The 17,064-nt window shown below is 41.9% G+C and overlaps 2 protein-coding genes across 7 annotated transcripts in view; one reads left to right on the top strand and one right to left on the bottom strand.

Moving 5' to 3' along the window:
- The window catches only part of SLC49A4 (solute carrier family 49 member 4), a 101,879-nt gene extending 90,301 nt beyond the window's left edge, over positions 1-11,578 (bottom strand). Inside the window, exons 1-2 of one of the 3 annotated variants that reach the window (XM_019922791.3) lie at positions 10,975-11,554; positions 1,979-2,072 (exon numbers count right to left, since the gene is read on the bottom strand). In XM_019922791.3, coding sequence (XP_019778350.1) covers positions 1,979-2,072; positions 10,975-11,323 — 443 coding nt within the window. In that variant the 5' untranslated portion in view covers positions 11,324-11,554. Of the gene's footprint in view, positions 1-1,978; positions 2,073-10,974 lie in introns of all 3 variants that reach the window. The other 2 variants (XM_019922793.3, XM_073804172.1) reach the window with 2 other exon arrangements.
- Positions 11,579-12,708: 1,130 nt separating this feature from the next.
- The window catches only part of HSPBAP1 (HSPB1 associated protein 1), an 86,337-nt gene continuing 81,981 nt past the window's right edge, over positions 12,709-17,064 (top strand). For 2 of the 4 annotated variants that reach the window (XR_002173815.3, XM_033855763.2), the window contains exon 1: positions 12,710-12,914. Coding sequence is in view for 3 of the 4 variants with exons in the window: in XM_033855763.2 (XP_033711654.1) it covers positions 12,857-12,914 (58 nt within the window). In the remaining variant the exon portion in view is untranslated. Of the gene's footprint in view, positions 12,915-17,064 lie in introns of all 4 variants that reach the window. The other 2 variants (XM_033855764.2, XM_019922760.3) reach the window with 2 other exon arrangements.

Here is a 17,064-nt window from a genome sequence, read left to right on the forward strand (position 1 = left end):
CTGGTCTCCTCACTCTTGCCCTAGACCTTCAACATCAGTCTATTCTCAATAAAGCAGCCTGTGACCATCGTCCTCCTCAGCTCAAAGCTGCTAGTGATTTCCTAGCTCAGAAAAAAGTGAAGTCCTTATGAGGTCTTTTTTTTTTTTTTTTTTTTTTTTCGGTACGCAGGCCTCTCACTGTTGTGGCCTCTCCTGTTGCGGAGCACAGGCTCCCGACGCGCAGGCTCAACGGCCATGGCTCACGGGCCCAGCCGCTCCGCGCATGTGGGATCTTCCCGGACCGGGGCACGAACCCGTGTCCCCTGCATCAGCAGGCGGACTCTCAACCACTGCGCCACCAGGGAAGCCCCCTTACGAGGTCTTGAAGAACCTGGTCTCACACTCCCGCCACCACCCATAACTGCGCTAGTCTAATTTCCTACCACTCTTCCCATGAAGTCTCTGGTTCAGCGGCTCCAGCCTCACCAGCCTCCCTGCCAGGTGTGCTCTTCCCTTCCCACCCTTTATACTTGCTCTTCTCTCTGCCTGAAATGCTTGTCCCTTACATAATGCATTGTCCATTCATTCCTTCAAGCTTTCTCCCCAAAACGTATCTTCCCAGTAAGAGTTATTTTGCCCATTCTTTCTGAAATTTCACCATCCTTCCACTGACATTTCAAATCCTTCTTTCCTATTTTATTTTTCTTTCCATAGCACATACTATATCTTTAACTTATTTATCTAGTTTATTGCCAGTCTCCCCAACTGGAATGTAAACTCCACGAGGTACAGATTTTTCTATTGTGTTTTCTGCTATATTCCCCATGTGCAGAAGAGAGCTTGGCACACAGGAGGAGCTCAGTGAATTTTGTCGAATAAATGAACTAATAAATGAATAAAGAAATAAAGCAAAACAATGACTCCAGCTTGGGCTCTCACTGCATCTTTTCAGGCCTCCTGCTGGCACTCTCAACCCTCTGTAATCAATCCTACAGACTTCAAATCAATAGTTTACCTCATATACATCTGATCCTATTGCTGCTCAGATTAAGAACCTAAGTGGCTCCCAACTGTCCAGTGAGAAACTACAGTTCTACAGGATGGCATCAATATCCTTCACATTCAAGATACCCTTTTCTAAACTCATCTCTTTATATTCCATTCTTATGTCTTATTCTCTACACCAGTGTCTCCCAAACGTGAGTAATTTATGCTCCTTTTTAAGGGGAATAATTTTCTCAATGGCTCTTAAGGTCAAATCCAAGGATCCCAGTTAGATAAACACTAGGAAACTGACATCCTGGTTAATAAAAATGTCTTTTAATTACAGATTATTATTGGTTAAAAAATCTTTTAATATTATAACCAAAAGGAAAACAAAAATTTTTAAATCTTCATATACCCTGCAGCCCCTGAGAATAAATCCATGGGTCCCAGGTACAGAAATGCTGCTGTACAGAAATGAAGCTACCTACCCCATCCTGGAAGAGGCCTGTGCTTACCTGCCTCTGTGCCTTTGTTTCTGTTGTTCCTCTACCCTGGAATATCATTCCCCTAACTATAGTTATCAAAATTCTACGTATCCTTCAATGCTTACTTTAATTATCACCTTCTTCATGAGCCCTTCCTTTTGATATCCTCAGCCAAAACTTACCTTAGTCTCTTGGGGCAATTTTATAAATCTTCTATGGCATTAACTACATTATTCTTCCTTATGTTATACTATTATTTTCCCATGGTTATAGCTCCCAGATAGTGTGAAGATGAACTTGTTCTCTATTTATTTACACAACAACGAGTATAGTGTCTTCCACATGACAACTAATAAATGCCCACTGAATTAATCACGTCAGGAAAAAAAATGCTACTATAAATATGACCCTCTACTGATCTAAAAAATGGAACTGTTTACTAACAGCTTATAACTAAACATATATAATATACTCATAACGAAAGAGAAAAATGTGGAGAAAAATTTTAAGTTATTTATATGATTTACCTTCTTTTAAGCACTAAGTCTGATATAGGTATGCATCTTAGACCAGTTCCCAAAACCATAAGGAAAGATGTCAGAAGCACAGTTATCCGAAGACCTGAAAGGAAACAAAAATATCTGGATTATTTTCTATTTTCTTTTCAAGTAAGTCAATGTTAAGAACAAAGATTTTTTACTCAGTCATACTGGTATTATATTCTAATAAAGCTTTATTCTATAACTCCCAATATGGGGGAAAAAAAACTCTCATGCTGAAAATGAAATGATTCTAACTTTAATAGAAAACTTGAATGATCACATCGAGGATAGAGGAAAAAGTTCTATTAGCTCCGGTTTTTCAAAATGAATGGCTAGAACGCTTTGTTCAGATATAACAATAAAAAATATAGAAAATAATTTTAAAAGACAAGGTATTTTAGTTTTATATCTCAAATATAAAATTTCTAATTTTCGAATGCAAGCTGTTAATAAAAAAATTCTAAACTGCCCCTGAAAAGTTTTTTAAGATGATAGAATGCTTTAAATTTTCTCAAAAAATGACAAGTGGCCAATTACTTCTTTTATCTTATAATGAGAACAAGTTTGTTATAGGGTCTTAGGAGATGGTCCATTAGAACCCTGTGATTATTAATACAATAATAGTCTTTTAATTTTTCTTGATTCATTGGATGGCTTTCAACTTATAGAATGATGCTGTTAAAAAAAAAAAGCATGGTTTAGGGTTTTAGATAATGCGGATCAGATAGCTTTTCCCTTTGTATTCCAAATACAATCAATTATTTTGAAAATATGCACCAATGGTCGGTTACATGGATAACAGGGCAAAAGAGAATATAAAATATAAAAACAAGGTAACCACATGTAAAATAGATAGCTAGTGGGAAGCAGCCACATGGCACAGGGAGATCAGCTCGGTGCTTTGTGTCCACCTAGCCGGGTGGGATAGGGAGGGTGGAGGGAGACGCAAGAGGGAGGGGATATGGGGATGTATGTATATGTACAGCTGATTCACTTTGTTATAAAGCAGAAACTAACACACCATTGTAAAGCAATTATACTCCAATAACGATGTTTTAAAAAATTAAAAATAGAATGTGAAAAAAAACTAAGGTAACCAAAACTAGACACAACAGTCTATCTATGGCAGAATAATATAACAGGACTACATCTTCTTACTGTTGGAATGCTGCATTTTTCTATTACTAGATCAATGCTGCCTTACTGCTTGTAGCAGTCACAGAGGTGGCTTACACTGAGTATGTGGCAAAGGTGGCAACATTTCTTACAATTTTTCCCAAACTCAGCACCTCCCTGAAACCATTTCACAATGAATAGACTTAAACTATTTAATGCAAATTTTCTTTTTTTTTTTTCAGATCTTTCTTTTTTTTGGCAAGAGGAGACGGTTAAATGTTTGGTTTTCAAAGGGCTTCTCTGCTTGAAGGAAATTGGAAGTCAACAAAACTATAATTATGCAGATTAAACACAGCAAGAAAAATAAACTTGAGATTCAGATCAGGCACACACACGCTACATTGAGGGCAATTTGTGATATGAACTGAGCTTTATATGATCTGAATATGATTAATATAATTTGGCAGAAGTAATCCGGTAGAAAACTGTGCTTCTCAGGAACAAGTAATGCATACATACTGCTCATTTACTGTGTCTACTAACAGAACATAGATTTTAAAACCACATTATAGCCACAGGAAATAGAGTGTAATTAATAAAAAGAACATTCATGGTCATAAATATCCTAAACTTGCAAAATGCTGCTCTTGTAAGGTTATACTGGGTGCCCTATGAGATAAAATTTTATAGATTTGGGACTATAAGGCTTACATTCAACATGATGTTTATTTTTTTCTAATATTTGGTTTGTAATTAAGGTAAACAGCCACCAAGTGGGCAGTGGGACCCTGTTTATGGCCCTACGGTCCAAATAACTAGGTTTCCTACTACAACTGCTGAAAGCTAGCACACTTTTTTACTCAATTATGACTTTTATCAAACATATGACAATATAACAGCTAATATAAACTTTTAAGAATAAAGAAGTTGTGAAAAGCTGATTATTATAAAGCAACCTTGCAGGTACAACTTGTGGCTTGCTTACTTTTAATTGTTGCCAAGTATTACTTAATCCACCTCAGCTGCTGCTCAGTTTTGAATAGAATGCTTTCTTGATCTCATTTGGATCTTGATAAAGCAGGGCTCTGCAGTTCCATGTAATCAAAAAGATAACAACTGACTTTGGGAAGGAGAGGTATAAGGACCCCAGGAAAATATGCTTATGAGACATCTAGGACCTTCATATAAATAGATCCCAAGTGATTACAGTACTAGGATGTGAGTGCAAAAACCATCTGATGAAAGGTACGGGAATAATTTCAGAAAACCAAACATGATTGAAAATAAAAATGAATTCTACTCAAATATGGCATCTAGACTCTGCAGGAAGCCCCCTTCCAATGGATGAGATAACTCCTTATGCCAGGAACCTATTGGGTACAGGAAGAGAGTCTCCACAATCGGTGCCTAAAAACATGATGGCAAAAAAAAAAAAAAACCAAAAGTAAAAAAACACCCCACCACACAAACTATGTGTAGTAGATACACGGAAATGAGTTTGATCTGCTAAAACCACCCTCCCCAGGCCCCACACTTCCATCAGCTGGAGTGAAGCTCTGCTTGCACCTGGCAAGACCACCTGTCCCTACCCTCAACAGCTACAGCCTGGCCTCGCCACCCCGATCTGCCTTGGACACCAGGAGGACTAACCACATCATGCCTGCTTTTCCTGTTCACACTGGTCACAAGAGACCCAAGATTCACAGGTCATCCTCGTCCCAACAGGGCTTCATGCATACCCAAATCCGACCTCATCTCTGCCAGCGCCTCAACTCCCCAGATCTTTCCACTGTGACTCCTGGAGCGCTCAGAATCGGCGGATCAGTAGAATCCCTATATTTTCAAGCTCTTCACCGTCTTCCCCTTTTTACTACTCTGAAACCTCTTCCCTGAGGACAGTGCTTCCCCAGCCCCTTCCAGATCATTGTTACTCCCTCCCCCCTAAAGCTCCCAGGTTTCTCTCGATGCTTTGATTTCCTCTGGTTTAAGAACTATGATTACGAGGTGCCTTGCTGTAGTGTTAGGCACGCTGAGATTTGCTTGGTGTGGTTTTTTTCTTCATGCTGTTTCCTCAAACTGGATTCTTGAATTTCTTAGATTTCTGGGTTTATGGATATCATCAAATGTGGAAATTTTTCTGCCATTATTTCTTCAATTTTTCCTCCCCATTTTATCTCAATCCATGCCCTCTCCCTTTACCAATCTCTTCTCATCTGGGACTCTAATATGTATATTAGGTCACTTAAAACTGTCCTGCTCCCTGATACCTGTGGTTTTTTGGGTTTTATTTCCTGTGTTCCACTTCTGATAGTATTTATTACTACATCTTCAAGTTTGCTAATCTTTTCTTCTACAATGTCTAATCTGCTCTTAAATCCTGTCCAGTGTATTTTTTTGGTCTCAGACACAGATTACATTTTCATCTCCAGAAATTTAATGTTGGACTTTTTATGTCTTCCATGTCTCTCCTTAACATGCTTTGTTCTGTCTTCTTGAATATATGTAGTATATTTATTCACAGTAGCTGCTTCGATGTCCCTGTCTATTAATTCTATCATCTGTAATATTTCTTGATCTGTTCTACTGATTGCTTTTTCTCCTCTTTATGTGTTGTATTTTCCTCCTTCTTTGCACGTTTGGTAATTTCTGATTTAGATGTCAGGAATTCTGAATTTTGTTGGGTGATGGATTTTTTTTTTCAACTCCTTTAAATATTTTTGAACAATGTTCTGGGATACAGTTATTTTTAATCTGTTCAAGCAGTACTTTTAAGCTTTATTAGGTGGAACCAGAGAAGCCTTTAGTTTAGAGCTCTGTTTGTCTTTACTGCCGAGGCAACACCCTTCTGAGTATTCAACCAAACTTCCTATGTATTATGAGGTTTTCCCATTCTGGCTATTGGGAATGTGAACAATTCCCAGCCTTATGTGAACTGTGAGAATTTTTCTGCCTGTTCCTTTTTCGTAGTCCTTTTCTCAGACTTAAGTAGTTTCTTCATGTGTAACTGCTAATCAGTGCCCAGCTGAAGACTCAAGAGGAACTCCCTGCAGATCTAGAACTCTCTCTCTGTGAACCCTTTTCCTCTCTGGTACTCTACCCTAAGAATTCTAGCTATGGCGGCCTCTTAAGACTTCTCAACTGTCTCCTCGACTTGGGAAAACTGTGGGGCTCTGTTTGAACTACAGATCTCTGTGAGAAGTAATCGTAAGGATCACTGACCTCTACCTTTTGTCCAATGTCTGAAAACCACTGTTTCGTATACTTCGATTTTGTTTTCTGTTTTTAGTTGTTTAAGATGGAAGGATAAATCCAGTTCCTGTTAATCCATCATGGCCAGAACAGCCTTTGATCCAATTCCATCTGACTGTCATACTCACCACTCCCTGCTGCAGTTGTCTGCAGACCACCACATACCTGCCTCCACGTCATTCGCCCTCCTGGCTTGAAACTGTTTTGGCTCGTTACTACTCCTGAGGACACTACTTCTTTCATGAATCTGGTGATTTCAATACCAGATATGATCCTTTCAATATCCTGCCCTCTCAGTCCCCTGACTTGTTATTCCACAATCATGCCCTCTACCCTACCTCGGCTGTCCACTCTCTTTGTTATACTCTGACCTTATCTTTAGCCTAATTGCGTCCACGACATAATCCCAATTTCAAGCGTCCCATTCTTCAACCATGACCTCCTCTCCTTCCCACTCATTCCTTCTAGTACTCTAAATTCTTCATCGATTGGGAATGACAATTTTGGAGGCTACTACTTTTTCTTATCTACCTCAGGTGTTTCCTTTTCTTTTTTACCCAGCTTAGATCCCGTAGTCCACTGTTATATCACTCTCTACATAATCCTCTACTCCTGGCCTGCACTTTCTTAGTCCTACACACCTGGCAAACCGCAACTCTGGTGATCTCTCTCTCTGCCAACTCTGCCCATGCCTGTGCTTGCCCAACAGAACAGGCTGGAGGAAAACAAACGGCCATGCTGATTGGTCTCACTTGAAATTAATGCCCAGTCACCTAAAGCAGGCCCTCTGAGCTGCCCAACAATCCCACTACAATTTTCTAGTCCGTGTGTTCTCTCCTTTCCTAGGAACTAGTACTACAACTTATCGTGTCTCCTCAATCTTCCAAGAATTGTTCTTCTATCCTCGCTGTCAGGTGGTAATTTTGCTTTCTATTTTCTGAGAACTGTAAACAAAGATAACTCCCACGAGCTCCTACCACCCACCACGTGCATCCATATCTATACACTCTACCTTTTCTTCTGTTGCTACTGAAGAATTAGCTGTGGACACTTCTATCTAAGGCCAACCTGTCTACTTGTACTCTGGAGGACTGCATCCCATTTTGCTTAGTCAAGGGCATGGCTACAGCAGTTCTTCCCCTTCCCTCCAGCACTGTCAATTTCTCCTTTTCTACTGGATCCATTAGGATACTGCATTCCAGAGATATGCTTTAGTATCTCTTATCTTTTTTTTTCTCTCTTTTTTTTCTTTCTCTCTTATCTTTAAAAATACATTCTCAGTAGCCACATTCCCCCTGGCTACTCCCTCATGTCTCTGCTGCCCCTTAAAGTGTGTTTGACATAATGTCTACACTCGTGAACTCACCCCCACCACTCCAGTGAGACTATTCTTTTAAAGGATACCAAAGATTTCCATGTTGCTAAACCCGGCTCTACTCTCAGTCCTCACTAGCTGGTTCGTCCTTATCTTCCCAAGCTCTGAATGCTGCAATGCCCCTGGGCTCAGTTTTCTAAAGCAAGATCCCTCTCCACAGGTGATGTCACTCAGCTCCAAGACTCTAAATACCATTATAGGTTGACAAATCCCAAATCTATTGCTCAGGGAATAAACTGACAGTTTAGCTTGTCCTATATCTAATAGGCATTTCAGATTCCTGATCTGCATGCCGTCTACCCCCAAATGCTCCTTCCACAATCTTCTACAACTCAGTAAACTGCAGCTTGGTTCTCCCAATTACTAATGCTAAAAAAGTTGAGAAACATCTTAAATCTTCCCCTTTTCTCACACTCCACCTCTGCCTATCCATCAACAATACTCAAATCCTTCACTACTCTCACCCCAGTTGGAAGTCAGCATCAGCCCCATCTGAGCTGTTCCAACAGCCTCCCAACCGGTCTCCCTGCTCTGGCTCTTGTTCTCAAGACAATAGCAGAGTCGTCATTTTACTCTTCTGCTCAAACCTTCCAGTGGAGTGAGCCCTCCTCACTCCTTCAGGCCAGTGTCCTTACAGTGACCTAGGAGGCCCTGCATGATTTCAGCCTCTCACCACCTCTCTGGCCTCACCTTCTACTGTGGTTTCCTTGATGGCTCAACTCAGCCACAGAAGCCTCATTGCTCTTTCTCGAATATGCCAAACAAGTTTAAGACCTTTGTCTTTGTCCAAAACAGTCCTGTCCAGAATTGACAAGGTATGTTTCCTTTTCCCCTCAGGTCTCTGCTCAAACACACATTATCAGTAAGTCCTTCCCTCTGTGATACTCTAGAGAGAGTATCACCCAATCACATCCCCTTTCTCTCTTGCCTTGTTTCATTTTTCTCTAAAACATTTTCTCTAAAACATTTTCTCTAAAACATTTTTCTCTAAAACATTTTTCTCTAAAACATTTTTCTCTAAAACATTTTCTCTAAAACATTTTCTCTAAAACATTTTTCTCTAAAACATTTTTCTCTAAAACATTTATCACCATCTGACACACTAAATATTTAATTTTATTGTTGTTTTTGCCTGGATCTCCTCACTAGAATGTAGGCTCCATGAGGACTATCTCCCTAGAGCTTGGCACAAATTTAGGTGTTATCTCCTTGTTGAAATTTTCTTCACTAAGCTTCTAGGGCACACTCACTTTTGGTCTCCTATTATCTCACTAGGTAGTCCCCTTTTATCTCCTTGCTGGAAAATGAAAAGGACTGAGAGGGTACAAAACCGATTTCAGAAAGATACCTGGTCTTCTACTAAGTTGGGTGGACCCATGGCAGTAGGAAGACCAGACCTACCCTCTAGGGAGAAAGATACTTTAGTACCCAGGGATACCAGGAACTTACTTTTATGTATGCAAAGAGGACATAGGCAGCAGGACAGCCAACATATGGAAGGAAACTGGCTTTCTCCTACTGAAAAGGAAACCACTTCCTAAGTGAGAGAATTTTAAATTTATTTTTTGTTGCTCTAACCAACAGAAAACATAAAATAGAATTCACCATATAGTCATAGAAACTCTGAAAGAACTCCTAAAGTAACTTATTTTATAAAGAGAATAGGTAGTCCCAAATTTATCTGGCCATGGATAGTAGATATAATTATAATAAAAAGGACAAAGTTAACATTTTTGTACCATAAAAACAAGGCTGGCTAAATTTAGGGAATAATATTGAAAAATGCTCCTGATAAAAAGTTAATAAAAAGAAACAATAAAATAGCATTTCCCCTTAAGTTATCCAACCTTGTAAGGAATGACAGAGGAACTGTCACAGATTGAAGGAGATTAACAAGAAATAACAACTAAATGCAATTTGGGACCCTCGACTGAATCTTGGAACAGGAAAAAAAAAAAGACACTAGTGGAAAAACTGGTGAAATCCAAATAAAGTCTAAATTTAGTTTAAAAACAAACAAATCCAAACAAAGAAAACCTCCATTCAGTACAAGAAACCCTTCCTCAGCATCTAGCACATATCTCTGCCTAAGTACTTGCTCTACCTGGAAGTTCCACACCTTCCAGGGCTGGACACTTTCATTGTTAGAAGGTTCTTCCCTGTATCCCTTTGAGTTACAGCCCTTTGTAACTTCACTCAGTTTAGTTCTTCCTTCTAGAACTATGCACATTAAGCCTAATTCCTCATTTACTTGGTCTTCACATATTTATATTCTGCCTCAAGTTTCTTTTTGAAGCTTGGCACACCCAATTCCCTTCATCTGACACATTGATTTTTACATCCTTTACATTCTTGTCACACAACTCTTAAAGCTCTCCAGTTTGCCCATGGCCTTCTAAAAATTAACGCTCAGAACTGAACACTAGAATAGAGCATTTCAAACTATTTCTCTTGTTTTAGATACTACACTTCTGTGCCTAAAACTGTCCTGCACTTTTTAGCAGCTACATCACATTGATCATGAATCATTTACCCATACTTGTGTGGTGTAATTCAATGCCTAATCATTCAATCCTATGACCTTTTGTTCTCCTCACAGAATCATACTGGCAAGTGGTAACGTGAGATGTCTGTCCAAAGTATTCTCTATGAAAAGAGAGTCTTCATTCATCTGCAAGCTTCATCTGAGAGTTAAAAATCTCAACTGACACTTGCACCTAGTCACATACACACACTTTAAAGCTGCTGTGCACCATTTTCCAGAACCATTTGCCAGAAACCAAAGCGTCAGATCCGAGTTCTCCAACAGCTCTTCCTGGGCTTGAGTCATCTATTATGCAAAGCCAGCTCATTACTTCCCTGTATCTGAGCATCATCAGTCTATTTTCTGACCTTTCACCCTCAAAATCCCCAAATCCCTTTGAAATCAAAGCATCAGTCATTTTTGTCAGGTGTAAAAAACACACATAGCACGTGCACGGGGATGCTCTGATGTCCAAATATGCAAAAACTTGAACATTTAGAGCTCGCTTAATCCCTGCTGTTGCATAATTGGCCTCGATGAAAACACTGTATCTACAAAGAAGCCTTCCCTCATTTGTCGCTTTGGGTACAGAGTGTTCCTAGTCAGGAATGGGATGCCAGCAACATTCGGTCACCTCACACAACCCCTAAAACGAAGCCGAGGGAGGCGGCTCCCTAGGGGTGACATCAACGGCCGGCGCTCCCGGTACCCCCTCACCTCTCTTGTCCAGGAGCCACATGAACGCGAAGCAGGGCATGAAGCCGATGGGCCCCCAGAGCACGAGGAGCGCGATGTCCCAGCTAGAGAAGCCGTAGGCCTGGCGCGCCGAATTCTGGATGGGGCCCCAGGTGTTCCAGACCAGGCCCTGCACGAACCCCAGCAGCGAAAAGAGCAGCAGCACGAGCCAGCGGCGCCCGTACACCCTCCCGGGACTCGGGGCTGCCGCGGGCAGCGCCGCCGCCGCCGCCGCCTCCCCTCTGCTTCTCCAAGCAGCCCCCGGCGCAGGCCCGAGCCCGGGTCCCAGCAGCGGTTGCCGCTCCTCCTCGCTGCTCCAGCCCGAGCCCATTACGACGCGCGGCACGCGGGGTCGCTGCCCAGCGCGGATACCGTCAGAGAAGGTGGAGGCCGAGGTTGCTTTGGTCGCCTTCGGCCTCGCGGCCGCGTTGCTGCGCCTGCGCTGCGCGAGCCGGCCCCGGTCTGGGAGGCGGGGCAGGTGCGACGGGCGAGGAGGGGGCTGGGGTGCGGAGCCGGGCTAGCCTCTCGCCGGGCGGTGGAGAGAAAACCTCGGCGAAAGAGGGAGTGGAGCCGGTGTCCCAGAGCGGGGATCGGGAGGAATTGGGAAGGCAGGGAGGAGCGCCGCTGAGCCGCAGGAAAAGGAAACTCCCGGAGGGGCTGTAGTACAGGAGGCTGGGCTAGGAACCCGGGATTGCTGGGGGAAGTGTACAAGTTTACGTCCTGTGCCTAATAAACAACTCGGAGATCTCCAGTCACTTAAGCCATATATTGCTTGCTTCTATATTGGGTTTATTTTCATTTCTGTTGGGTTTATAACTTCATAAATTAGAGAGGGAGATAGGATAAGATTTAGGCGTAGTAGGGAACCCAGAGGATTGCCGCATGAAAATCATTTGTTTTTTATGTACAGTAAGTACAGCCCTGTTAAATCAGCCATTTTTGTGTGCTTTACATACCCAATGAGGAAATTTAAAACGAGTCAATTTCATTCATGTATATATACGATATAGATCTCTTTCTACTATTTTGCCTGTTATTAACAGAAGAGCAATAAAGATATTTTGATTAAAGCTGAAAGATTTTTGCCCCCAAATGACCTAGATTCATCTCCAGTTATTATGATTTTGACTACACAAAGAGTAAACAAGAAGAGTGGAGGTTGTCAATCTCTTGACCAAGCAACCGGGTATTTTGATATACAAATCCAAAAGCCTGACAGCTGTCGGTTAGTGTCCTTGAAAACCTAAGTCAAGCGATTTGGCTTGTTTTGGTCGGGAAATGAGTCACAGGCAACTCAATTAAAGAACATGCGCCTGAGGTTCACATTGCCCGGTAGCCACGAAAGCCAGGTGGATCATTTTGCTACCAGAAGGGCAAGAGTCGGGAACAGAAGGGGAAGAGAAGCGTGAGCTCTCCTGATATCCAAGCGACTGCAGAATAAGCAAACGCCGAGCCACTTTCCACTGCTCCGAGCCCCACAAAAAGCAAACCATTCCCTAAAACTCCAATACTGTTGGGAGGAAGAAAGCGCCAAGGCGAAAAAGAAGGACTTGAGGAAAACCAGAAAAGAAGCCAAGAAAAGTCTACACCGGAAGACGATTACGGTCTGGGGAAAGTAAAAAGCACCACAACCGCGACCACGTGCTTACATTTCCACCACTCAAGAATCAAAATAAACCGCGTGGCCCCGCCCAGTGCCCGTCACATGACTTTCACGCGCGTGCCGCTTCCGGAAGAGCCCGGTAGCAGCCGCTGCGACTCTTGCCTGTGCTGCGGCTTCAGACCCCGGGTTTTGGCCTCTTTCTGACCCGGCTCCCGCTCCACTTCACTTTTGGTTTCGGGTGGAGCCCGTGTAGTGATCTCCATGGCAGCAGACTCCGGGGCGTTCACTAATGAGGACTCTGAATCTGGAGAGGAAGAAGGTAGGTGCTAGGCAGAACTCAGACCGTGAGTACAACGCTGTGCCAGCTGACTCTTGGCACCTCTCATGTGGCCGTTTGTCCCTTCGGCCCTGCAGTAAGCGATGAGGAAAACTGTTTGCTTTCTACTGAACGTGTCTGTTTTCAGATTGTAGCACCCAGATTTTTGATCATCGTATAGGTCCAGTATCCCCCCATCCTGCCAGTGCTGTTTCACACATGAGGGTGTTGTGACTGTTACAGTAGATTGAACCACCCTTGAGATAAGTGGAGATATCTGGGACTTTTGTGAACAGGAGTATGATTTCAGTGGAATCCTGCTTTAGAGAACGGATGAAGTTTGAAGGCCGGTTAGCCTGAGATCCCTGTTAGCATTTATTGAATGATTGCTCCGTGCCTGGCACTGTTCTGGGAACTGCCATGGGATCCAGAGACTTTTGATTGTATATAACAATGCCTTTTCCCGGTTGAGTAGAGGGGCCTGGAAAGGAAAAAGAATGACTAATGCCTGGTAACGTGAATACTATTAGTGCACACTGAAAAAGTCCTGGGCAAATTGATGACATTATAAAATGAAAATGGTCAACCTCTTGCGTATTCACTCAGTATGGGCCTGAGATCCTTCTGATCCTCTGTTTCTATAGTAACCTTACTTTCTTTCCCCAATGGCAATTCCCCAAACTCTTTATATCCTCTCTTCATCTCTTCCTCACTTCCAGCTGATGACTTTGCTCGTCAGGTCAACTCTGCATCTAGCCTGTCTACTTTTTTCCTCCTTCTCTATCACACCTTTGTCCACATCATCCACATTTCTCACCTAAACCACTACTGTATCTCTGGGCCATGTGTCCCCGTTTCCTTTCTTGTGCCCCTCCAATCCCTTCTCCATTCAGTGGCAAAAAGTGACACTCTCTTACTCAAAATTCTTCAGTGAAATCCATTGCACTAAGAACTTAGGTTAAAATCCAAACTCCTAACCACGGCCTACAAAAATCCTTGGTCTGGGTTCTGCTGATGTCTCCAGGAGCATCTCTTGTCACTCATCACCCCCTCTGCTCTTACCTGCTTTTCATATAACTGACTTCTTAGTCTTCAGATTTTAAGGTATGTCACCACCTGAGACCTTACCAGATTAACCTATCTAAAACAGTCATCATAGTTTTCCCCTGACCCTTACCCTAGATGTTTTATAATACGGCATCCTGCTTCCTTCATTTCACTTATCACAATCTGTAATTACTTGTTTATTATCGTTTCTTCCCTTAGACCTTAAGTACCTTGAGGGAAGAACATATATCTGTGTCATTCACAGCGTTTGCCCAAGCAGCAAATACAATGTCAGGCTCCTAGGGGGCACTTAATACATATTTGTTGAGTGAATGAATAAGAGAACCCCGTGCCAAGTCCAGAGGCAGGAGGAGAAAGAGCATGGCATAGTCCAGGAACTGAAAGAAGTTGGTGTAAGGAATGTAAGAGACAGGGATCCTGAAGGGCACCTTATACCAAGTTAAGGAGTCTGACAGTGTGAAGCCTTTGAGGAGCTTTAGGTGGGGGAGTAATGGGGGAATAACACAATAAGATTTGGTTTTAGGAAGATCACTGCGGCTGAAGGGTGGAGGATAGCTTGGAGGGAGAAAGACTGAAGGACAAGGTACTTAAACCCCCTTAGCCACAGCATCCTCCTCTCTAACGTGCATAACTATTGTGAAAATTAAAGATACTTGTAGATCATCTAGCATAAATGTCTGGCAGGAATTACATATTCAATAACGGTAACTATATTGTTAATAAAAAGTGCTGGCATTGGTGACTGACTGATGTTGAAACTGAGAGAAAAGAAATTGGAAATATCTCTGAAATTTTTCAGCCTGAGAAAAGTACATGTAAATTAGGAACCTGAAGAAGAAGGAGGTGGTTGGGAGTACTGTTGAATTTTAATGTGAATGCATAACATTTAGGTTTGGGAGGATGATGCAAAAGAAGATGTTAAGCATGTAGCCGGGGAAGAGGAGGTTTTTATTCTTTATTCAAATACCATAAATTCACCCTTTTAAAATGTTTTTTAGTATGTTCACAAAGTTGTGCAGCCATCACTACTATAATTCCGGAACATTTTCATCACACCAAAAAGAAACCTGGTTCCCATTAGCAGTCACTCCCCATTCATCCTCTCTCCATCCGCTGGCAATCACTAATCTACTCGGTCTCTATGAATTTGCCTGTTCTGGGCATTTCATGTGAATGGAATCATACAATATGTGGCTTTTTGTGTCTGGCTTCTTTCACACAGCACCATGTTTTCAAGGTTCATCTATGTTGTAACATGTACCAGTACTTCATTACTTTCTGTGGCTGGATAATATTCTGTAGTATGGATATGCCATATTTTGTGTATCCATTCATCAGTGGGCATTGGGTTTCCACTTTGGGGCTGCTATGAAGAATGCTGCTATGGACATCTGTTTACAAGTTTCTGTAGGAACATATGTATTCAGCTTCTCTTGGGCATATATCTAAGAGTGGAATTGTTGGGCTATGTGGTAATTCCATATTTAACTTTTTGAGGAAACTGGTGACCCTTAATCTTGAAGTCCTAAGGAGAACTGATGAAAGTATGGATTTGCTCCCCTGAACAATATAGCATGTGTACACATCTTTGCAGGTGACTTCAAATTTTTGTATTAAAGGATTCTCCAAATCCTATCTGTGGAACTTTCAACCCTATTTTAAACTGTCATGCTCCCCAGAAAAACCACTTTGGGGTGACTGCTTATTACCATTACAAAGTAAGTTAAATGGGCAAAATCCTACTGGAAGAGAAGACTTTGCTTTAAATTAGATAAGGCTTATGTGAATAAAGGGTAAGAAAAATACATACATCAAATAAATGCATGTGAAAGTTTCACTATGTTTAGTATAGTAACGAATATTGTGGGGGTCATAGAAAAGTTAATTTTTGAGCAAACTTATTACCACTCCATTATCAAAAAATATTTGAACGTATACTATGAACAGGAGACTCTTTTTTACAGTGAGGTTAAAGACAGTTCTTGCTCTAAAATACCCTATAAATATACTTTGGGGGAAAAGAACACAGATTAAAAGACTTGTAGTATAATACATATTCGCACGGCAGGAGGCAGTTAGATGGGTTGTAAATATTACACACATTACATGCTTTGGGTGTGAGAGGAGAAAGAACGAATACAAATTGGATTGGTCTGTGCTTCTGCGAGTACTTTGAAGGTTTGGTGTACAGTCCTCATTCTGCACGCAGCCTCAGGTCCCACAGGCCCACTCTAAAGGACTTGAGCGCTCAAGAGTTCTGGTATTCTCAGGGGTCCTGGAACCGGTCCCCCTCGGATGCTGAGGGACAACTGTAGTTTGAATATGGAAATGAATGGAAGAAGTTGTTTCTGGCAAGGAGAGGCCAGGAGTGGAAGCGAGTGGAGAAAAGCCCAAGGCACATAGAGGGCAGAGGGTGGGGAAAAAAGCGAGGAGACAGACCGGTGCTACTGGAGTGGAATGTGCAGGGTACACAGCTGAAAGGAGGAAGATTATGTCCTTGGAGACCAAACAGGAGCAGGGTGAACCAGAACGTTGAAGTGAAGAAGGAAGTCGTGGGTTTCACTTTTCTCAGAAGAACAGGGTAAGGCACCGCCCTGAATGAGGGAGTGGAGAGAGGTATTGGGGATTTGAGAGTGAAGAAGCTTTGTCAAGTTGCTGTTGGGACAGGGATGATTAGGAGTCAATTAGTGGCGAATAGTGTGATCGGGAGCTGGAGAGGGAACCAGTGGAGGTGAGCATGAAATCGAGGAACTGATCCCTTTGTTTTGAGACTGCTGTGAGCATGCTCAATAGTTCGTTTTACAAAGGTGGAGAAAACAAATGGTTAATCTTAGTAAAGTTTTATGCATTGTTAAAAATGAGCTGTGAATTCAGAAAACATTTATTTGGTGTTAGTTTATGCCAAGCCCTATGCTAAGCTCTATGGATATCAAAGTAATGGGTTTGCTTCCAAGGATGTGATTTTTTTTTTAACTGAAGTATAATTGACATACAATATATTATTTTCACATATATTACATAGTGATTTGACATTTGCGTGCATTATGAAATGATCACCACAATAAGACTAGTAACCATCTGCCCC

This window comes from Tursiops truncatus, chromosome 4 (genome assembly GCF_011762595.2).
Source record: "Tursiops truncatus isolate mTurTru1 chromosome 4, mTurTru1.mat.Y, whole genome shotgun sequence".
NCBI classification, from domain to species: domain Eukaryota; kingdom Metazoa; phylum Chordata; class Mammalia; order Artiodactyla; family Delphinidae; genus Tursiops; species Tursiops truncatus.